Source organism: Trachypithecus francoisi, unplaced genomic scaffold, assembly GCF_009764315.1.
Source record: "Trachypithecus francoisi isolate TF-2019V2 unplaced genomic scaffold, Tfra_2.0 Lachesis_group12, whole genome shotgun sequence".
Taxonomy (NCBI): domain Eukaryota; kingdom Metazoa; phylum Chordata; class Mammalia; order Primates; family Cercopithecidae; genus Trachypithecus; species Trachypithecus francoisi.
The window spans coordinates 99938416-99960711 of NW_022681457.1; the positions used below are offsets into that span (position 1 = coordinate 99938416).

Sequence of the window (22296 nt, forward strand, 5' to 3'; positions counted from 1 at the left end):
CCTAAACCTCTCACAGCTGCCGTGAGAAAAGGGCAGGGCAGGAAGGGCCGGCGGCTGGGGGTGGTGCTGCCCGAGGTGGCTGGAAGCGGCGACCGCTGGCAGCTGAGGCCGTCCCTGCTCCCATTAAGACGACTCCAAATTGGAAAAAAAGGATGAGTGGCTCTTTGAGGTCTCTCGGGTGACATCTTAAAATACCAGTGGGGGAAATCTCCCCGGGAGGGGGGGAGGCCCGTGTGACTTTAATCGTCAGATCGTCAGATCGGAGGTTTTACTGTCACTTGGAGCTTAAAAGGAGTCTTTGAAATTAAAAGAAGACAGGATGTTGACAGGAAATCTGGCCTTTTTAATCAGATCCCAAACATTTTCTCCTTGAAATTTTTACCATATGGATCCCCAGTCCCTGCACGCGGCGGCCACGTTTAAATGGTTGTGACTGTGTTTAAAGTCTGATTGTTTTTCAAAAGGCATCTGCCTCTCCGTGCTCCTGGGGGTGGGGGACTTGGGGGAGATGGTGTTTAGGGGGACATCGCCACCCCCATCCTGCAGTTCCCAGCAGGTGCATCCTTCCATTATTAAAAGACCCCCTCTCACTTTAAAGGGCTTTTCTGGGTGACCTTTTTCAAAACACCAGTGAGTTTTGCATTCTGCATTTTATCTGCATAACGAATTTAGGCTCTGCAGAGGCCAATAAACCGGTCCTCGTCCACATTTCAGGGCCAAATTTCATGCCCTAAACAGCTCTTGCATAAATTGAGTGGGGGTAGCAGCCCTGTTGTTATTATTGTTGATAGTCTTTTTCGCTTGGAGACTTCGTTGCTAGGAGCATGTTGATTCCTCTTTCGCTGCAGCTGAAGACAACAGAGGAACTGCACCCCACATCATAGTGACTGGGCTGATTTCACAGCTCTCTGGCCGAGATTTCACTGAAAGGATGATTTCTTGGGACACAGTTTATGTCAGCAGTTGATCTAGGATTTTGGTGTAGAAGTCCGAGATTCCATCTTCTTGTTTTCGTGATATTTGAGGGAAGGTCTTTATTGTTTTTAAGCCTCTTCTCCACCCTGCATTGGAGAAATACGCAGTGCGCCTGGGACCTAGGGGAGCTGCCCAGCCCAGCCCCTCCCCTCCTTTCCCTGGCCTCCCTCTTCCTTTCTAAGCTGTCCCCCTGCATCCCCCCTGCCCCATGTCTTCAGGTGGTGGCACTGGGGGACGTGCCAGATGGCACGGTGGTGACCGTGATGGCAGGCAATGATGAGAACTACTCTGCTGAGCTGCGCAATGCCTCGGCCGTCATGAAGAACCAGGTGGCCAGGTTCAACGACCTTCGCTTTGTGGGCCGCAGTGGGCGAGGTAAGTGGAAGGGAGGCCTCGCCAGTTCAGCATTGGCAATGGCAGGGGCAGCAGGGAAGGAGGTTGAAAGAGGGGCCTTAGAATCCCGAAAAACAGGTCTCTAGACGCAGCTCTGTCTAAAAACAGCAATTTGTAATCCTGTAGGACGTTACAGATCGCTTTGAGGGGGTGAGGAAAGTTATGGTCTCTCGCCAGAAAAAGACACAGTTTTCTCCCAGTTTCTAGGGTTTACCAACTCCTGAAACCGTTCATGCCACCCCCCTTAACCTCTGGTTAAGCACACCTGGTCTCACAAAAATTGCTGGCACGAAATGGTGGATTAGCAGGCTCAAAAAGGGAGCTTATAGGTCTTTCAGCAAGGCGGTTGCAGGGCAAGTGCCTGGTCTGTGGGGCCCAAGCACCCCAGCCACCCTCTCCATATGGGGCAGAATCTCCCCCACACCTCAGGCTCTGTCTCTCCAGCTGTGGTCTCCCAGACCCAGCTTCCCAGCCCCTTTGAGCCCTAGGTGGTCTGGAATGGAAGCTAATGCAGCTAAATGTTGGAAAGCACAGCTCGAAGGCTGCCATCTCCTGCCCCAGAGTCAAGGCTGGTGTGCCACCCTGCCTGTCTGACCGACCTTGGGCAGTAGAAGGAAGGCGGGACAGGGGTGGGGGGCTGTTGAATGGGAGGCTTCTGGGACCTGAAACCCATCATCACTTAACTCCTGGGTGGGAAAGTTCTAGAAACCCTGCCTCTGTGGAATGGAGGCCTGAGGGTCCACTGGCCCTTTAAGACCAGGAGAAGTGGGAGTCGCCCTTCCCAAGCACCAGGCCCTCCTCCAGCTTTGTTACGAAGTAAGCTGGGTTCCCTCTGCTCCCCAACTCCACGCAGGCTGAAGCAGAACCGTGCTTTTCATCACCAATAAACAGGACCTTCTCAAGGTTCTAGTTCCTTCTGAGCTGCTAGTCCTGCTCTGAAATAGGCAGCTGGGCACCATTTTTTCCTTTCCAGCCATTGAATGTATACATACAAATGTCAACCATATTTTGACTTTTCAGCATTAATTAAAACCAGGACATTATTTGCATGTAATAACTGTTTACTTGTTACTTTTTATGAAACTGAAATAGTTTACATTCTTTCAAACATTTCCTGTTCCTGTTGGCTCCCTTCCCCACGCACAGATTTCTTTCAAACGGTGCCCTTAACTGGTTGCAGGTTGATGGATGGAAAATGTTTCCTTTTATGAATTAAGCTTTCATTGCTGCTCCTAATTAGTCTCCAAGTCCCTTTTGTCATCCACAATCTCTCAAACCCTTTGCAATTTAATCCCAGCCCTGAGAGGAGAGTCACTGGTCCCTGGTCGGTGGCAGACAAGGCTGACGGCTCTGTTGACTGCGGGGCAGTGGCCAGGTCTGCTAGCCCAGGTGTGTGTCAGGGGCACTATAGCTGCTGCCTGTTGCGAGGCAGGCAGAAGTGCTGTCGATCGGGCAGCCCAGCAAGGCGTCAGGAACTTGATTCTCCCTTCCCACTCCCTCTCCTGGGAGGTGAGATAAAGAGAAGAGACAACGATTTTCTGAGTTACCGAGATCTTGTCTGGCTGTTCTGCACACTGAGAATGATTTTTTTTTAGTGGTTTTCATACCCACAGACTTTGAGCCCCCCTCCCCAGGCCTGCAGGGAGGGAAACGGGTTTCTAAAGCGTTGGTTGGGAGCTTACCCTTGTAGCAGGAATGGCTGAGGCTGGGATTGTGGCTCTGGGAGATGCCAGAGGCTGAGTGTATAAACCATTCTCTCATCCATCTCCTCTCAGTGGTCCATAACCAATCTCAGTGGTCCTGGGAGGCAGGAAGTGATCTGAGGAGGAGTTCCGATATCTGAGGAACTGCGGCTAAGGCGTTCAGCCTTCAGAGGCTCGAGGTCTTTGAGAGCCTGCATTCTAGTATCAGGCACCCTGTATTTGAGTCCCAGCTCTGCTAATGACTTGCTGGATGACGTTGGGCAAATGACTTAACCACTCTGTGCCTCAGTTTCCTCAGCTGTGAGATGGGGATGATAATCGTACCTACCTCATGAGATTTTGGGAAGGTTAGAGAAATTGATACAGGTGTATCAGCTGGCGCATACTGAGAGCTGGATACATGTTAGAGATTTTGTTACTTCAAATGCTTGGGACTGGAGGAGGACTTTGAGGTCCCTTTGAGCGGTGACAGCCACTGATTCTCTGATTACTGTGTGGTTTGGGCGGGGGTGGGGGAAACCCAGAAGGTGTGAACTGCTGAGTGGGAGAGGTGGAGGCGGTTGGCAGGGAGGAAGGAGGGTGCCGGGTCCGCTGGCATGCAGACACACATCTGCAGTGCCCATCCTGCCAACTGGGAAATTCCCACCTGAGAGAACAGTCAGTGGTTGACAGTGACAATCTGGGCGACTTTAGGAGATGGGACACTTTGGGACTTAAGGTCTGGGATTGGGACCCAGAACCCTTGCCTGGCTCTCTGAATTCTGCCAGAACTGAGAAGTCTGATGGAAACCTCTGCTTGTTTCCTCAGAAACAAGTTCTACATTCTGTCTGAATTCCAGGAAGATGGCTTTCCGTGAAAGACATGCACCCAGTAACACCACAGAGCTCTTACGATAGGGCTGAAGGTGTGAACCAAGAAAAGGAAGGGAAGAAAACCAGGTCATTGCTGTCTCCTGCAGTGATTAGGGCCGAGGTCCCTGTCCTGCCAGACGCAAGGAGCCTATCTTACAATATATATTTTGTATCAAACCTTACTATTCTACATTGAAATGTGTAAATAATGTAACCTCCCTATTTACATGCAGTTGCAAACTACGTTATTCCATAGCTATGATGGAGAAGAAAAGGAAAAGTAATTTATAATAAAACTCTGACTTGAATAAGTAAATGTTAAGGCCAGAGGACTCCATGAGGTGTACGAATGCCCTCTACGCAGAAGCCCACAGCAGAGGGAACAGGCAGGGTGGCAGAACTCAATCTGAACCTGGCCTTGCTGCCAATACCATGACTTTCTGAAGTTGTCAACAACTCTTGGCAAAGCGCTGAACAAAATTTAAAAAGAAAAAGAAAAAAGAACTGTCTTTCCTTCTGGAAAATTCAGTAGATATTAAAAGTACAAAAAAAAATCCCTTATTTTATGTCATGAGTTAGGTTCATGACTCAGAGAATTTTTTTCTTTTACTTTTTTTTGGGACAAGGTCTCGCTCTGTCACCCAGGCTGGGGTGCAGTGGTGCGATCACTGCAGCCTCAACCTCCTGGTCTCAAGCAGTCCCCCCTACTGAATAGCTGGGACTATAGGCATGTGCCACCACGCTCACCTGATTTTTTAAAATTATTTTTTGTAGAGATGGGGGTGTTCTTCACTGTGTTGCTCAGGCTGGTCTTGAACTCCTGGACTCAAGCGATCCTCCCGCCTCAGCCTCTCAAAGTGTTGGGATTACAGGCATGAGCCACCGCTCCCAGCCAGAGGACTTTTATAAGCAAGTTTTTCCCTCCCAGGAAGAATGAATCTTCACCACCCTGGGCAGTGCTGGGTGCTGGCGTACCCCACCACATACACACACCCCACCCCTAACGCTGCCAGTGCCACCCCAGCACTGTGGTGACCACACGCCACTGCGAATCCCAAAAATGCCCCTCTAGCAGGCGGCCACGGGCCTAGGTGAAAATGAAAAGCACATGGTCTCCTGAGCTGTGATCAACAAGTTAAAAAGCAACCGTATGTCCACAGAGATTGGGGGTGCAGTGTGCTGGTGCAGGCTGAGGGAAACCACTGGTTGGGGGAGAGATGGATGGCTTCTTGGCTGAAGTTGAGAAAACCCCGAGGTCCCCTGAGACAGACCTGTCCCCTCCCCCACCCATGCAGCTCCTGTGGGTAGGGCGGGGACCTTCTACACATAGGAACCAGGCAGAGAGGCTCAAGGACTTGCCTGAGGCCACGCTGCCACCCTGGCTGGTTCATGATGGGTCCTGGAGGAGTTTTTGGAGCCCTAAAGGAAACCCGTTTCCGAGACTGAGGCATCTCCCCTGCAACCAGGGCCAGCCCTCGGAGAGCCTGGGTTTACACTTCCTGGGCTCCTGACAGATTGCAGGTTTGCCCAGGGCTCCTGCATGGAGTTGTATCTAGACGCTGAGAGAGAGGGATGGATGGGTTTGCCGCTGCCGGGCAGAGAGAGAGCTGGGCAGGGCCAGGGGAGCTGAGGGGCACTCAGGGCGACAGCTTTCTCCCACCCCTGCTCCCCGGGCTCCCTGTCTCCTGAGGTCCCGACGCCTGCCCCTCCCTCTCACTCCTCCTCTTGGGCCCCACACTCCTCTCCTTTGTACTTGGGCGGAGATGGTGACAGGTTCAGAAGCTGGTGGAAGTGGCCGAGGAGTGCTGGTGACCTCAGGGGTGGCATGTGGTTTGCTACCTGGTGGGAGTGGGGGCTTCTCACTTCTCAGGAGCAGGACCTTAGTACCTGTGTGGAGGGGCACGCTCCGGCACATTCTGACTTTTCTGAGTCCTGCCTGGATACTGTGTGACCTGCTCAACTCACTGCTCCTCTCTGAGCCTCAGTTTCCTCATCTGCAAAATGGGAGCCATTATCTCTGCCCTTAATTTATTTAACAAATGTTGTTGAGCACCTACTATGTGCTAGATGCCGTCCTAGGGGCTGGAGACACCGCATGAAAAAGACAGAAACTTGGGCCCCTGGGGAGCTTATAATCTAGTAGAAGGAGACAAAATGAGTAGATGGATTATTAAAAGCATACACATCATGAGAAAATTCCAGCAGGTGCAGGGAATAGAGAAAGGGAGTAGGAGGGCCTGTGGTACTTCAGGTTGAGCTGCTTAGCCCTTTTTTGTTTTTGTTTTTGTTTTTGTTTTTGTTTTTCTATGGGCCCCTCTGATATCTGGTGAAGCCCACACACCTTTCTCAGAATAATTTTTTTAAGGTATAAAATTAAATGCACAGTATTACAATGGAAACCAATTCTATTAAAACATAGCAAAATACTTTAAAAATTGTGGTAAATGTACTGTTTTGTTCAGTGTATTAAATAAGATCTAGCATTGGGTGTAATGATGACCATGGTTTTGAAGTTGTGACGAGCATAAAAGATATTTAGAGAAATCTGCAGCAACTGTAATGTGATATGTAAGTATCTGTGACGTCTGTTGGTGACAAGGTCACAGGTACAGCTGATAATACCTCTGTGGTTTGTTGCCTACGCTCATGCTTGAGAGTGATGCTAAATTTCAGTTAGAGGTTAGGGACAATACAGTTGTAATTTTTTCCTATCCCAGTTCTCAGGCTCGTTCAATTCTACGGAGCCAAGTTAAAAACGCCTTCTAGGCGTAGTGACTTACACCTGTAATCCCAACGCTTTAGGAGGCCAAGGCGGGAGGATCACTTGAGCCCAGGAGTTCAAGACCAGCCTGGGCACATAGTAAAAGCTTGAAAAAAAAAGAAAAAAGAAAAAGAAAGAAAGGAGGGGGGAGGGAGGGAGGGAGGGTTCAAGACCAGCCTGGGCACATAGTAAAAGCTTGAAAAAAAAAGAAAAAGAAAGAAAGGAGGAAGGAGGGAGGGAGGGAGGGAGGGAGGAAGGAAGGAAGGAAGGAAGGAAGGAAGGAAGGAAGGAGGAAGGAAAAAAAAAAAAAATTAGCCAGGCGTGGCGGTGCTCACCTGTTGTCCCGGCTACTCAGGAGGCTGAGATAGGAGGATCACGAGCCGGGGAGGTCCAGGCTGCAGTGAGCTATGATCATGCCACTGTACTCCAACCTGGGTGACATAGCAAGACCTTGTCTCAAAAAAAATAAATTAAAATTAAAAATGCCTACTTTAGATAAAGTAGATAAAGTGACCAGGGAAGGCCTGACTGAGAAGGTGGGTGACCTGAAGGAGCATTTTAGTAAACTTTCAAATGCTGCTGTGGGCCCAAGGCCCTGTGACAGGGAACTGGAGCCCATTAGTCCTCTGAGTCTGGAGTCTGGCCCCTAGGGCTCTGGGCTGTCTGCCTAAACTCCCCATCATAACCAAGAAGGTGCTGGACAATGCTGGCAGGGTCAGAGGCTCAGGGACCCCAGGAGAGTGCTGGGCTGGTTAGAGGAGGAAGGGGTCCAGGAAAGAAAAGACCCCAGAGTGAGGAAAGGCAGTAGGGGGTGGTCGGGCAGGGAGCCCGAGGCGTCTGCCTGGCACTTCCCTAGACCATCTGCACTTTCTGCTTCCAGAAATCATGCAAAGTGGCCCTGTGACCTGGGAGTGGGAGACCAGGTCTGTTCTGACCTGGGGCTCCGGGGGCAAGTGCAGTCAGAATTTCTATCCCTGCCTCAGCCGGCTGGCTTAGGAAAAGGCTTCCAGAGAAGCGCCTCGTTTCCCAGTTAGAGTCACACCTCAGTGGGTCTTGAGCTTTAAATTCCCCCTGGTGTCTCAGAGGGCCTTGAGTCCTGTGGCATGGCTCCTGGCAACCTGGCTGGTTTAATTTTGTTCTGGATTCTCCTGCCTCTGGGTCTAGACTTTTCACTTGATCAGTTGACCAACAAGTACCCGGCCGTGCAAAGAGAACTGTGAGATTCTGGTCTCCACCCTGAGCTTCATCTCCCACCTGCAACATGGGGATGTTGAAACCTACCTGCTTACCTTGGAGGCTTGTCAGGGGGACACCAGAGGGATGCGCTTGGGCAGCCTCCCTCGGTGACCATCCAGTGCCAGCCCTGGGGTACAGGTGAGAGTGTGAGACCATTGGCCCCTACCCACAGGGAGTTCCCAGACCTGTACATGGGATCCAGAGGCAGGGATAGGGGGATAAATCTGGCTTGGGGGATCTGCAAATCTCCCCCACTCCCTGCCACCAATCTCACAGAGCATAAGGCTGTGGATCATAATAGAGAATAGGGTGAGAGGAGGACTTTTACCCAGACCCCTAAGCTCCCAGACACATCAGAGAATTCACTGTAGAAAGTAGAGAGAAGACTGTTGAAAGTAAATCTTCATAAACTGCTTTCTACACAGAGAAGCCTGTCTAAACATAAGACGACAGAAGAACAAGAAATAGAAGTGAAAATGAAAAACCGCCCGGCGTGCAAAGGCAAACTGTGCAGGCCGGTGCCCCCGGGAAACTGATGGCCACAAATATAGCATGGAAAGTATTAATAAGCTTAATATATAGCAATTTTTAAAAGGCACTAAAACCTTCACAGGAAACTAAAAGAACATGAAGCAATAATACGTGTTGGATTATGATGGATAATAATCATATAAAAAGTTTCAGTCTCACTAGGAGTAGAAAAAAAGCCAAACAAAATCAAGAGCACGTAAAAGATCTTCCATCTTGATAGACACGTCCCTGGGGTGTGACGCAGCCTCACACGCGAGGGTGACGACTAAATCTCTCCGGAGAGTCATCTCACTCCAAGAGGGATCAGGGCCCGTAATATGTCCCAACCCTCTGCTGCCGTGAAATCACTCACCACTTCTTGGAATCTATTCTAAGGAAATAAGCAGAGATGCAGACAAAGATTTTTATAAACAGAAAGTCACTTTCATTTTATTTTAAATGGTAAAAAAAAAAAAAAAAAAAAAAACACAGTATTTTAAAAGTTTTTTCCCCTCTCAGGAATTTTGAATGGAGACTTTGGAGCCAAATGTCTATCTAAAAATAGAACAACATTCTGGAAATAACAGTTGTGTCTACAGAAGAAATGTCTGCAGCTCCCAAATCAGTCCTTTTTCAGCTCCAGCTGCACACATCAATAAGAAATTAGCAACGATGTAAACACCCGAGAGTAAGGAGGTAGATAAATAAAAGATGAGGCTTCCTTGAGTTGAAATATTTTGCAGCCATTAAAAATGAAGTTTATGGAGGTTTAATGACGTGGGAAAGTACTTCTGATGTGATGTTAAATGAAAAAAAAAGCAGTATGAAAATCTGTATTTTAGTAGCACTGCAACTGTGTAAATATACAAACCCATACAAAAAGAGCTGGAAGGGAAAACGCCGAATGGTAACGGTGTCTGTCTCCAGCTAGTGGAACCATGGGAGGATCTTTTCTTCTTTGTTTGTATTTTCTATGTTCTTGAATTTTTCTACAAAGATCACCAATTACTTTCAGAAAATAGACTATACCCATCCTGCTCCCTGCCGTAAAATCATGTGGGTTTCTGAATAGAAGAGACAGCAGAAAGGCCAAGAAGCGGGGAACGTCAGCCAGGGTGGCCACGGCATGGGGTAGGGAGGTGACAAAGTTGGCGTCAGACCCCCGGGCCTTGAATGCCAAGCCCAGCAGCTTGAGCTTCACCCAGAGCCCTATCTTTTGCCCAGGTTGAAAGAGGACAGAGTGCCCCTTCTTGAAAGTTAGGGCCTTCCAGGGTAGGTACAGGTGGGAGAGCAGGGTATTGTGGAAGCTCCAGGTGCCAACTGCCTGCCTCTGTCCCCCACTCTCCCCAGGGAAGAGTTTCACCCTGACCATCACTGTGTTCACCAACCCCACCCAAGTGGCCACCTACCACCGAGCCATCAAGGTGACCGTGGACGGACCCCGGGAGCCCAGACGTAAGTGCCACCGAGCCCCCTGAGCCCCTGCATGGGGGAGGAGGGTCCAGTGCGGGAAGGACAGCAGCTAGGTCGGACAGATGGACCCCTCCTGGGGTCTGCAGTTCTTGGCTCTGTGCGCCCACACACTGCGTGCCTGCCAGCAAACCCCTAAACCCTCTGGGCTTAGCATGAGACTGTGGGAGGCCAGCGAGGAGGCTGGGAGTGGAGATGACTGTCCATGGAGACTGCTCAGGGAGTCAAGGAAAGGAAAAGGATGGAGAAAGCTTTCAGATGTGGCATCTGTGGGGTGCTTGTGTGTTTCTGGATGGAGGTTGGGCCAGGCTTGCCTTACTGTGCCCCCAGCTTCTCTGCCGGTGGCTGAGGGATGGGTGGAGGGCAGGAGTGATCAAAAATCAAGGGCTGGCCTGGATGTGAGGCCAGGTGTCTTCCTTGGAAACTGGGTCTTTGAATCTTAGTGTGTGACTCGCTCAGGTCACCCAGAGCCCTGGCACCTGGACCCTACGAGCAGGGAGTTCTGGTCCATCAAAGCAAGTTTGTGTTTAATTCTCTCTGCTTGCTGAAGGTCAGATTAAGGCTGGGGAAGTGGGAGGGTAGGCCGAGGCTCTGTGTCCGCAGAATGAATGAGTGAATGAATGAAACAGAGGCAGCCAGCTTCCTGAGCTCCATCCCACCTCCCCGAGGCATTTTTCAGCTTGGTGCACTGAGGGTTGGCCTGCCCCTCTCTTTCTCAGAAATGTGACCCTTTGCAGTTTAGAAGTCACTATTGAATGGGATCTTCGGGACAGCAGAGCCAGAGGGGTCACCCAAGTTCTAGTGAGGAGAGAATCCAGGCCTGAGGGAGTTGGGTACCTGAATAGGACCTAATGCTGTGCAAGGGGCAGGAAAGCACCCCAGGCTTCAGTCTTCCCAGATGCAAGATTCTAGGCTGAGCAGGCCTGGGGCAGGAGGCCTAGCCCTGGGCTGACCCCTCCCTTCTTGGGAGTCAGCTGGGCCTGGCACCCCATCTTCCAATTCCTGGGCCCATCCCAGCATCTGGCCACTTGGGAAAGGCTTGGAGCTGAGCCCAGCAGACCTGGAAGAGTCTCTCTCCAGGGCTCTCAGGGTCACCTCTGCCAGCCCTGAGCCTCTGCACACATCTTCAGGCCTGCACGGTCAGCTCCCAGCCAGCACTTGCTCTGACCACACTCCTGCCGGTTCCTTCCTGCAGAGATCAGACATGGAACAGCCCGTGCTCTTGGCTTTGGGCTTCATGACCCTAGGCAAGTCATGTCTTCTTTGTGGCCTCAGTTTTGTCATCTGAGAACTGGATCAGTGACTCCCAGAGTCTCAAGGTAGTGATGGCTGGGAAGCCCTCATGAGCCGTAGACCACCATAGTGCAGAGGGCAGGTTGCAAGCCAGCCTTCCTGGCTGTGGGACCTTGGGCTAGTCATCTCCATGCCTCAGTTTCCTGAACTGAAAAATGAGATTCACACAAGCAACTACCTCATGATGCTATTGCGAGGAAACAATGGCTAAATCTATAGAAATCTCTTAGCGGTGGGGGTTGGCAGGTAATCCGTCACTTTAGCCAGGGCTGTTATCTGCAGTGTGACCTAGGGCAAGTCGCTGACCTCTCTGGGCCTCAGCTCCCTCCTCCATGAAGTGTAATGATGCCACCCACCCTGCGGGCCTGGAGATCAGGGGCGACGAGTAGACAGCACATGGCCATAGCACAGAGGGGTCCCATGAGTCACTGGGTCGGCAGCGTTCTGTTGTCTTCGGTACCCAGCCCCCTTCCTGCACTCCTACCACCACCATTAGTCAACGGTGAGCTCGCTCATGGGCAGCAGCTGGGTGGCTGCCTTGGTAATAGAGCTGGAGGCATCAAGTCTCCGTTGAAGGAGGTGGCAGCCCTGCCCTACGTCTCCAGGGGCAGGGTCAGCTTGGACAGGAGCCACAGCTGGGCTCAGGGTGGGGATGCAGCACTCAGGAGCCACTCCAGAAAGAGGGGAGCACCCAGTTGGTAGACGCTCGGGACGGGGTCTTGACGCTTGGTGGGAAGATCCCAAGGGACCGAGCAAGGTTGGCACCTCTGAGAGCCCTCCATGCTCAGCTCAGCCCACCCCAGAGCCGCCCACTCTGCCCTGCTGGGGCTCCTGGATGAGCCTGGAGACTTAGCCCTGCCTGTGGGAGATTCCAGCGGAATCCCCTGCCTCCTTTTCCTTGCCTGGGTCTCCCAGACCTGAGATGGCCTTTTCTGGGGTGAGCTGGGAGGTAGAGGGGTGACTCAGGACCAGGCAACAAGAGGGAGGGACAGAGGCTGGGTCTGGAGACCCGCGGCATCAGAGGCCAGGCTTGCTGCACCACCTGAGACAGGTGGCCTCCCTCTCTGGGCCCCGGCAGGGGCTGGATCAGTGGTTTTATTTACAGAACAGAGCAGAGATGGGGTGCGGGGGGCAGTCTACTAGGTCTCCCATCCTTAGGACCTGCCTACTCCAGTCCCTGGCATATCCTGGCCTTGATATCAGGTCCCCCCGATACCCTGGGTTGCAGCCCCACTGCTTTGTCTTTGACCTTGGACAAATCCTTGGCCTTTCTGGTCCTCAGTGTCCCCATCTATAAGAGTGAAGGGACCAGCTCGGTGGCTCCTGGTCACTGAGCAACCTCCTCCCTTGTGCCAGGCCCTGTGCAAAGTCCCCATTAACTGCTCTCCTGGGCAGCTCCAGGAGAGGATAGAGGCCAGGGCGTAAAACCTCTTGCCCACAGTGACCGTCAGCATACCCTGGGGGCTCCGACCGGGGTCTCCGGGAAGTGAGGGCCACTTGGAAGGGCCTTTTCGCCTCAGTGTGCCCGGCTGTCAAATGGATGGTATTGGTGTCTGCTTAGGGGAGTCGCTGTGAAGGTTGACTGGGTTGACCATGGCCTGGCCCCAGGAAGTGCCCCACAACCTTCGTGGGTTGTTACAGGCCTTTTGTGCTCCTGGACTTCCTTTCTCAGCTTTTTTCCTGTTTTGCCACCTCCGACCCTCTGAAATCTGAGCCTGCTGTGGGGTGAAGTGGGAGTAGGGGCTGGTTCTGGGAGCCAAGGACTGGGAATCTGTAGATCCCTGAGGCCGGCTGTGGGTTCTGTGGCCAGGTCGTTCCCCTCTGGTGCCCTGCAGAGCGTGCCCGGCCTGCAGCCAGGTGGCCAGCTGGGTTTGAAGGCTGGCTTGGTGGCTTCCTGCCTGTGTGGCCTTGGTTTCTGAGGTTCTCAATGCTGGTGTCCCTCAGAGTCACTGGGGGCTGGTTAAGAATCAGGTTGCTGAGCCGTGTCCAGGATCCCAGCAGGAGGGGCTGCGACACCTGGCAAGTCTGGCATGGACCACGGTGGGGGAACGGACCTCACTCCCACCTAGCCTGTGCCCGTTACCCCCTGCCCTCTCTCCCACACCCTGCTCTGGCCACCCTGGCCTCCTGGCTGGTCTTTGAACTTGCCAGGGACACTCCTGCCCCGGGGGCCTTTGCACTGCTCTTTTTTCTACCTAGAACACTCCTCCCCAGACACCCCCAGATGCATGGCCCACTCCTTCACACCCTAAAGCCTCTGCACGTCTCAGCAGCGCCCCTGTTTCAAGTGGCACACACACACAGCCTTCCTCACCTCTCCCCTTTTCCTTCCTGGCTTTAAGGTCACCCCGAGCACTTACCACTACCCCTTCTAAGGTGCTACCTAGTTCGATAATTTGTTTCATTTGTTATTCATTGCTCCCGTTTTGTTTTGTTTTGTTTTTTGAGATGGAGTCTTGCTCTGTTGCCCAGGCTGGAGTGCAGTGGCAAGATCTCGGCTCACAGCAACCTCCACCTCCCAGGTTCAGGAGATTCTCTTGCCTCAGCCTCCCGAGTAGCTGGGATTACAGGCACACGCCACCACCCCCAGCTAATTTTTGTATTTTTAATAGAGACAGGGTTTCACCATGTTAGCCAGGCTAGTCTCGAACCCCTGACCTCAAGTGATCCGCCCACCTCAGCTTTCCAAAGTGCTGGGATTACAGGCATGAGCCACTGTGCCCAGCCCCCTATTGTTTATGCTCTACAAGGGCAGAGTTCTTTTCTCTGGTTTGCCAGGCCTTGGTATAGCCAGACCCCGGGAATGCAGGCAGGAGCTCCTGCATTCATAGCTGCTCCATAAATCGTTGATGAATAAGCAAATGATTCATTAATGTCATTTCGGGTAGTGCGAAGTCCTATGAAGAAAAACAAAGCTGGGAGAAGGAGTGGAGGGTGCAAGGGATGGGACAAGGGGTGGGGCAGGGAGGCCGCCTGAAGAGGTGACCTTTGAGCAGGGGTCTGAGGTGAGCAGCCAGCAGAGTGTGGCTGCCGAGGGTTTGGCGTGGGCAGGAGGAGTGACCCTAAGCCCACAGTTGGGCCTTTGAGGGCCTTAGAGTTTCCGCAGTTTCTTCCTGGGCTGAGGAGAGGCAACTGCTCCAGGTCCCTGGCTCCCAAGACCCCCACAACCTCCAGGAGTGTCCGCTGGGCTAGGGGCAGGGTAGGGGAGTCTACCCAGCAGGAGGGAAGGGGTTAACCACAGACCTCCCGGATTCTCCTAATCAACCCCAGGCCGCTGGAAGCCCCACTTGCAGCCCTGGGAGGGAACCGCTGGCCTCCCTGCCCGCTGGCCCCCGGCCAGCCCGTTTCCCTGCCCAGCCACCGACCCGGCTTTCATCTGCTCACAGGGGGCCGATTCACAGCAGACCACCCCAGGCCCGGCACCCGCCTGCGATTCCGCGAGGCTGTTAAGAGTCGGGTGTAAATCTCCTGACAGGCCGCAGAGCCGGCCTCGGGCCCGGCGCCCCACCCTGCTGCTGGGCAGACAGTGGCTGCTGTGTCTGGGTCACAGCCGCACCAGGCGGCCAAGAAGGTTGCCGAGTGGCTTCAGATGGGTGAAGGGCCTGGTCATTGGAGCCCACACTGTCCCCAGCAGACGATGCTGTTCCTGTGGCCCTGCCCGACTCTGCTTCTCCCAAGAGGCTGAACACTGAGCTGGCCTCTTGCCTGTCGGACCTTATGGCCAGGTGACCCAGCTCTTCTCTCATGGAGGTCTCGGGAAGCGATAACATTAGCAGCCGAGCTCCATAGAGTGTGTGACCTTTCCAGGTTTGAATCTCAGGGGTGCCACACACCATGTGACCTTGGCTGTGAGCCTCCACTTTTCCATCTGTAAAACGGGGGTGATAGTCACAGCCTGTCAGAAGGATGAGACCCTTGGAGACGAAATGCATGGCCCACCTTGCACAGTGCCTGGCACGTCATGGATGCTTGCTGAAATGGCTGCCACTCCTATCATGGGGGCTTGTGTTGGGGCTGCATGGAGGCAGGGGGTAACCCTGATGGTCTCTTGGTTTCCCCAGAGGCACCTGGTGGGGGTGGGACCCCAGGCTAGCCAGGCTGGTGGTGGTGAAGGATTCCCTGGGGACAGTGGTCAAGGAGCCCCAACCCCAGAATCCAGCCCTGGTCCTCTAGCTCCCACACTGTGTGACCCTGGTGAGTCCCCAGCCTGGCTGGGGCCAGCATTCCTGCCCCCTCTTTAGCCTTTATCATATGCCTGTGAGGTTGGTCACCCCCACGGCACAGATGCGTCAAAGAGGAGCTGTTTGCCTAGGAGCAGATGGCCAAGTCAGAATGGGAGTCCAGAACACCTTACCTTCCTCGAAGGCCAAGGCCTGGTGGGCTGTGTAATTGTTGAAACCTTCCCTGACCCACAGGATCCGCATTTTGCAGATGAGACAGCTGAGGCCCAGAGGGCAAGAGTGGCTTGCCCAAGACTGTGACCACTGGTGGGTGAGAGCTGCCTGGTATGAGCTTGGGGCCACTGGGTCCTTGGGAGGGGCAGGCTGGGATCTGCCCTCCGTAAGTGAGGGCCGTAGGCACTAATCCAGGCCATGCTGGAGTTGCTGTCTGATCTGAGCCCAGCAGCTGGAGGCTGACAGCAGCCAGGACAGGCCCTGAGGGCCAACACGGGGCTTTCCCCAGCTGTCTCCATCCTCTGCTTTGAAAAACGTGTGGCCTGTCCTCCAGCTCATCGGCACCCTCAGGGGTTAGACAGTATGATAACCACTTTACAGATGTGGAAACTGCAGTCCAGAGGCAGAGAGGGACTTGGTGGGCTAGAGCAGGCTTTGATTGGAAATGGCACTCTCAACCCTGAGCTTCAGAGCAGGGAAGGGCCCCAGTAGAGTCCACTGAGACCTTCTCATCTTCCTCTCCCAAGTCTTATTCTCCTGGGCCTGAAGACGGCAGCTCTGGGCCCTGGGGCTGGACGGGGCCCTAACACCTATTGTGGAGTCCTGATGGTCAAAACACAGTCTCTAGGGAGAGCAGGTGGCCTTGTGTCTTCTGCATGACCTTGAGCTCACTGGCTGTCCAGAGCCTCAGTTTTTTCACCCACATGATAGGATGGTGGCAGACGTTACTTAAGAGGATGTTGCAAGGCGAAACGAGGGTGCGTGCCAGCAGCTTAGACGCTGGCGTGGAGGAAGCGCCCAGGGAGCATCTGCTGCCGTTTTGATGACTTCCACTCCTGCTGGCCACTGCTTTAAAGGGCAGTCCTAGCCTGCAGAGGTGCGATGGGAGCTCTCTTGTGGGAGAAAGGGGACTTCCTGGAGGAGGGGCTCCTGGACTGGGCTTAAAAGGACAGTAAAGCATTGCTGGCAGAGGCTGTCCTGAGCTGAGGCTCTGAAGACTGGGGGGCAGAGAATATTCGAGAAATACCAGGAACAGTAGCAGCAGGAAGAAGTGGTAGTGGGTGGGCCCTGGGGCCAGCAGCCCTGCCTTCTTTTCTTTCTGGAGCCCCTCTGACCACCGGCTGATCTTTGCTACCTTAAATCAGCAACTTTCAAAAGGAAGGGGCCTCAGTGGGCAGACTGTACAGATGGGAAACTGAGGCGTACCAGGACTGGGCCGCAAGTGACGGAGTGGGTTAGGGCCAGAGCTCCCCACGCAGCTCTCACTCTGGGTAACCGAATGAAAGAGGCTTTTTCTGAAGGCCATCTTCTTTCCTCAGGCACAGGAACTTCTGTCCTCTTCCCAGTGTGAGGGCCCCAGCCCCGTGGCTCTGAGACTCTCTGGCGCCCTGGCCATGTGGGGCTGCCTTGGCTCCCCTCTGCCCCTCCCTGGCAGTGGCTCCAGCGTTCCATAGTAACAAGGAAGCAATTTCCGAAGTGCTGCTGGACTCCCCTCCTCCGGGAAGTCTGCCCTGTGGAGGGCAAGGGAGCATATGGCGGGAGCATGGGTTCTGGGGTCAGATTACCTGACCCACAGCCTGGGTCCTGGAACAGCCGCTCAGCGTCGGTCTCATGGTGAAGCCTCAGTGGCCCCTTCTGAACAATGGGAACAAAAGGGAAAATGTCAGGAAAAGAGCCCTGGGCTTGGAGTCAGGGGACCCGGGTATGAATCCTGCTTTGCTGCTCATGCTCTGTGTTCCTCACATGACTTTGGCATCCTGGCCTCCGCACCCCAGTCTCCAGCATGGGGATGATAGTTCTGCTTCCTTCGGGCATGAGCAGAGATAAAAGCGATGGTCATGATGGTGGTGACCCACGTGGCTAGAAAGTGTCCACACCTTAGGCCAGCGCCTCAACCCACAAAGATAGTGTGATGGGGACACCGCAGCCCGGGGTGGGAGAAGGGAGTGTGACTTGAGTGAGACCACCAGACTACAAGTGGCAGGACCCGTCCTCGAACCCAGGCTGGCTGTGAACCCCGCCCTCTTCCGCCAGGCCGCAGGAGTAACTGTAAACACTCTTTGTACACTGTGTGACTCAGAAACAGGGGACTTTATTCTCCTGTGACGAAAGTAACAAGGCCTGAGGTTTTGCACCAGCCCTATTGGCTCCCTTCAAGCTTGTGGCTAAGACACCCAGATCCTTTGCACTCAGGCTGTCGTCGCATCAGTCTGTGGTCCCCACGTCCACATGGCAGGCTTCGTGCCTGTTAAGATTCTTCTGCTCACTTGTCCCTCATCTCATCCACATCTCCCTGCCATTTCCAGTGGCCTCAGGAGCAAGGACAACATTTCCTCCAAGGCCCGTTAGGGCTGAGGACTGGGTCTGGAATTGGAAGCTCTGGCTGTACTGGGCCTGCCCTCCTCAGGGTAGCAGTCAGGTGCCTTCCACAAGGCACCCCTTCCACATCCGCCCCAGGCCCCACCCATCCCACTTGCCCCATTCCCAAGGGCATCTGAGTTTGCAGCCCCAGCGCCCCCTGCTGAACTCGCCCCCAGGCCATGTTTTCCCCTTTGTTGCCAAGGGTCCCGGGAGGCAGCAGTGGGGGGCCTGGCCAGAGACCAAATGGTCTTATTCCTGCCACCAGGTGGCCCATGGATTCCTGGTCTGGGGCCTCATTGGAGGAGAAGGTGGGGCTCCCTGGTTCTTGGTGGGACTGGCTGAGCCCCTGTGGCTCCCAGGCCCCCTGCTTTCTTTCTGAGGCTCCCAGATGCCAGTTCAAGCTTCCAACAGGGATGCGTAGGGAGCTTGGGGGCCTACAAGTACCAGAATCCATTGCATTCCCATTCTGAAAATCAGAAATCAGGCCTACGCGAGGCCTCAGGCTCTGTCCCCTCATGCCCTACAGTGGTTGACAGTCTTTTCCCACTTTTCGAGTCCCCAGGAATCACATGTGCAGGCCCCAGAAAGCGCAGTGAGTTCTGTTTTACCTCCCACCTACATCTTGCCTCTTCTCCCTCTGCCAATCTAGAAAATGCACACATCACTCTAGACCCAAGGCCTTAGGCAAACCTTCTGTTCCCCCTTAGCCCCTTCCACATCTTTTTTTTTTTTTTTGAGATGGAATCTTGCTCTGTCACCCAGGCTGGAGTGCAGTGGTGCAATCTTGGCTCACTGCAACCTCTGCCTCCCGAGTTCAAGCAATTCTCCTGCCTCAGCCTCCCAAGTAGCCGGGATCACAGGTGCCCGCCACCATGCCCAGCTAATTTTTGTACTTTTTTTTAGTAGAGATGGGGTTTCACCATGTTGGCCAGGCTGGTTTCAAACTCCTGACCTCACTCAGGTGATCTGCCCACCTCGGCTTCCCAAAGTGCTGGGATTACAGGCGTAGCCACCATGCCCAGCCCACACCTTCTTTTCTAAAGGGTCCCAGGTCCAGGAAACCCCATCCTCTGCTCCATGTGTGACCTCCGACAAGCTTCCTCGCTTCTCTGCAGTTGCAGTTCTCTTACTTGTAAAAGAGGGCCTGGCCACCCTGCCTGCCTGGCAGCCTCCCTCCAAGTCATGTGAGGCAGAATGGTTGTGACCATGTTAGGGTTGATCAGCCGAAACCTGGAGTGCACAGTCCTCCAAGGGAGCAGTCCTTTCCTCAGGTCAGCCCTGGAGAAGCCGCAGCCACTTGGGGGGGTGTGAACAGGGACGTTCCGGGGAGCATTGTGTGTAAGGGAACTAAAGGGGAAGCTTGGGAAGAACTGAAGTGTGAGTGGAGGGGACAGCGGAGTGAACTGTGCCTCCAGTGGCCAGCAGGAAGGAGGGATAGCAGTGTCATCCTCACCATTTTGCAGATACTGAGTTTGAGCTCCAAGGTGTGCTACTAAAAAAGCAAGTTACAGAATGACACACCCAGGCTGAGACCGTTCAAGGGAGTTCCATGAGAAACTTACTCTGTGTTTTCCGTTCCTGGAAGACGAAAAATGTCTGGAAAGAAACTGGTCACAGTGGGGACTCTGGAGAGGAGCTTAGAGGGGTGGAAACAGCCTTATCTGTAATGCTTTTATGTTTGTAAATATTCATATGTTGCTTGTGAAATGTAAAATTAGTAATTAAAAAAGTGTGTGTGGTGGGGGAGGTCCCTGCAAGCTTGACGTCATTCCAGAAGTGTCCCTCGGCCTCAGCAGGCTGCAGGAGGGTGGGGGCCTGGCCACCCTGACCCTCCCAGCACCTCTGAGCCCTCGGATGTGAGACTGGGATTCTTCCTGCGTGGGCTCTGCCAGATAGGGAGTGGGAAATGCTGGCAGTTTTCTCCAGGTGTGACATCTCGTCCCCTGACCCCAGCTTCCAGGCACAGATGGCCGTCTAGTCCCTCACGCAAGCCCCCTACACCTCTGGCCAGCATCCTGGTGGAGTTTTTTTCTGCCAGAGGCCCAGACAGAAGGCATGTTCTGGGAATCCCTGAGTGACTTAGGGCTGGAAAAGCCTGCAGTCCCATCCTGGGGCCACCTCCCATTGTTCTTGTAGACACGGGAGACAGTGTGCAAGGCAGGCTGGGATGCTGGGAGGCAGAGGTGGGCAGTGCTCCTGGGTTCTCTCCCTGCTTCCCTTGGGGGCATGAGCCACTTTCTCATGTCTGTTGCCTCAGTTTCCTTTTTTAGATCTAGGGTCCTCGTTCTGTTGCCCAGACTGGAATGCAGTGGTACAATCAGCTCACTGCAGCCTCCACCTCCTGGGCTCAAGTGATCCTCCTGCCTCAGTCTTCCCAGTAGCTGGGACTACAGGCTTGTGCCACCCCACCTGGCTAAATTTTTTTTTTTTTTTAATTTTTATACAGACAGGGGTCTCAATAGTTGCCCAGGCTGATCTCGAACTCCTGGGTTCAACTGATCCTCCCACCTCAGTCTCCCGAAGTGCTGGAATTATAGGCGTGAGCCACTGTACCTGGCCCTCAGTTTCCTCCTCTGCTAAACAGTGTGTTGTAGAGGTTTAGATCACCAGGTGTTGTAGAGGTTTAGATCACCGCGTGTTGTAGAGGTTTAGATCACAGTGTGTTGTTGAGGTTTAGATCACCGGGTGTTGTTAAGGTTTAGATCACCGGGTGTTGTAGAGGTTTAGATCACTGCGTGTTGTAGAGGTTTAGATCACAGTGTGTTGTAGAGGTTTAGATCACAGTGTGTTGTAGAGGTTTAGATCACCGTGTGTTGTTGAGGTTTAGATCACCGGGTGTTGTAGAGGTTTAGATCACCGGGTGTTGTTGAGGTTTAGATCACTGGGTGTTGTTGAGGTTTAGATCACAGTGTGTTGTAGAGGTTTAGATCACAGTGTGTTGTTGAGGTTTAGATCACAGTGTGTTGTTGAGGTTTAGATCACCGGGTGTTGTAGAGGTTTAGATCACCGGGTGTTGTTGAGGTTTAGATCACAGTGTGTTGTAGAGGTTTAGATCACCGGGTGTTGTAGAGGTTTAGATCACAGTGTGTTGTAGAGGTTTAGATCACAGTGTGTTGTTGAGGTTTAGATCACCACGTGTTGTAGAGGTTTAGATAGGTGGGGCAGGACATAACAACCATTTTCTGTTCAGAAAGGCTTTTGAAAACCTCTGGAAAGAGGCCGGTGGTGACCTCAGGGTTCTCCCAGCAGAGGGCTAAGGTCAGACCTCAGGAAGAACTTCCCAGCAGAGTGAGGCATTTCTGTCTCCACTGAGACTTGGGAAGCAACGGCTGATGGGCTCCTTGTGCTCTGCAGGGCACCGGCAGAAGCTGGAGGACCAGACCAAGCCGTTCCCTGACCGCTTTGGGGACCTGGAACGGCTGCGCATGCGGGTGACACCGAGCACGCCCAGCCCCCGAGGCTCACTCAGCACCACAAGCCACTTCAGCAGCCAGCCGCAGACCCCAATCCAAGGTACGGCACAGAGGGAGGGCTGCAGCGGGGCGAGGTGGGGGTGGAGGCCCTGGGTGTGGTCCAATCTACCCCAGACCAAAAACCTGTCTGAAGATCAGTCACTGCACCCCCTTGTTTTGTGGAGGAGCTGCTGGTGCTTATTGGCACCTGCAGACAGTTCCTCTGGGCTCGCTGTGTGCTAACCATCATTCATTCACTCAGCAAACACTTACTGACATTATTGACACATGCCCGGTGCCTGGCCCCAGGAATCTGCATACCAGGAGTTCACTGTGCCTGGGGAAATGGGGTTAACATAGTGCCCCTATTAAAATTGGGGCATGACTTGTCCAAGGAGCCCTGACAAACTCGACACTGCCATGTACAGTTTCCCCACCCCTGCCCCACAGCCTCCGATTTTTCATCTGAAAGTGGATTGGTGGCGGATGCCTCTGCCCAGGGCTGGGATGGCATTCAAATGACATTACTGCACTCACATAAACTTTGCAGACTGTTAAGTGACATTCCAACCTAGAGAGGCACATAGCATTCCTGGGAAAGGTCTCCCACCCTGCCCAGCGCCTCCTCCCAAACAGGAGGAGCTGAGGTGGAAGGGAAGACACCTCAGATGGGGGTCTCCATCTCCACTGCCTAGACGGATACAGCAAGCACAGTTGCAGCCACTCCTCAGGCAGGTCTTCTGGAGTTATCGAGGTGCCTGGCACATATAGTAGGCACTCATTAAACGGCTGCTGGCTGCATCTCTCCTCTGTTCTCTCAGTCAGTGAGCTGGGGACACGGGAGGCTACGTGCACAACTGGCCCTCAGGCTAGGTGGGGTGCCAAGGGTGCTTGGT

The 22296-nt window shown here is 53.4% G+C and overlaps 1 protein-coding gene and 1 long non-coding RNA gene across 4 annotated transcripts in view; one reads left to right on the plus strand and one right to left on the minus strand.

Annotated features, from left to right (window-relative positions):
* Positions 1-22296, plus strand: part of RUNX3 (RUNX family transcription factor 3) — a 65521-nt gene that overhangs the window by 36265 nt on the left and 6960 nt on the right. For 2 of the 3 annotated variants that reach the window (XM_033227767.1, XM_033227766.1), the window contains exons 4-6: positions 1194-1350; positions 9781-9885; positions 21303-21461. In XM_033227767.1, coding sequence (XP_033083658.1) covers positions 1194-1350; positions 9781-9885; positions 21303-21461 — 421 coding nt within the window. The remainder of the gene's footprint in view (positions 1-1193; positions 1351-9780; positions 9886-21302; positions 21462-22296) is intronic. The other variant, XM_033227769.1, reaches the window with a different exon arrangement.
* Positions 2421-3511, minus strand: LOC117093105. The gene is made up of 3 exons (XR_004441034.1): positions 3400-3511; positions 3051-3187; positions 2421-2870 (listed from the first exon to the last, which is right to left on the minus strand). It is a non-coding gene; the product is annotated as an uncharacterized LOC117093105 (long non-coding RNA).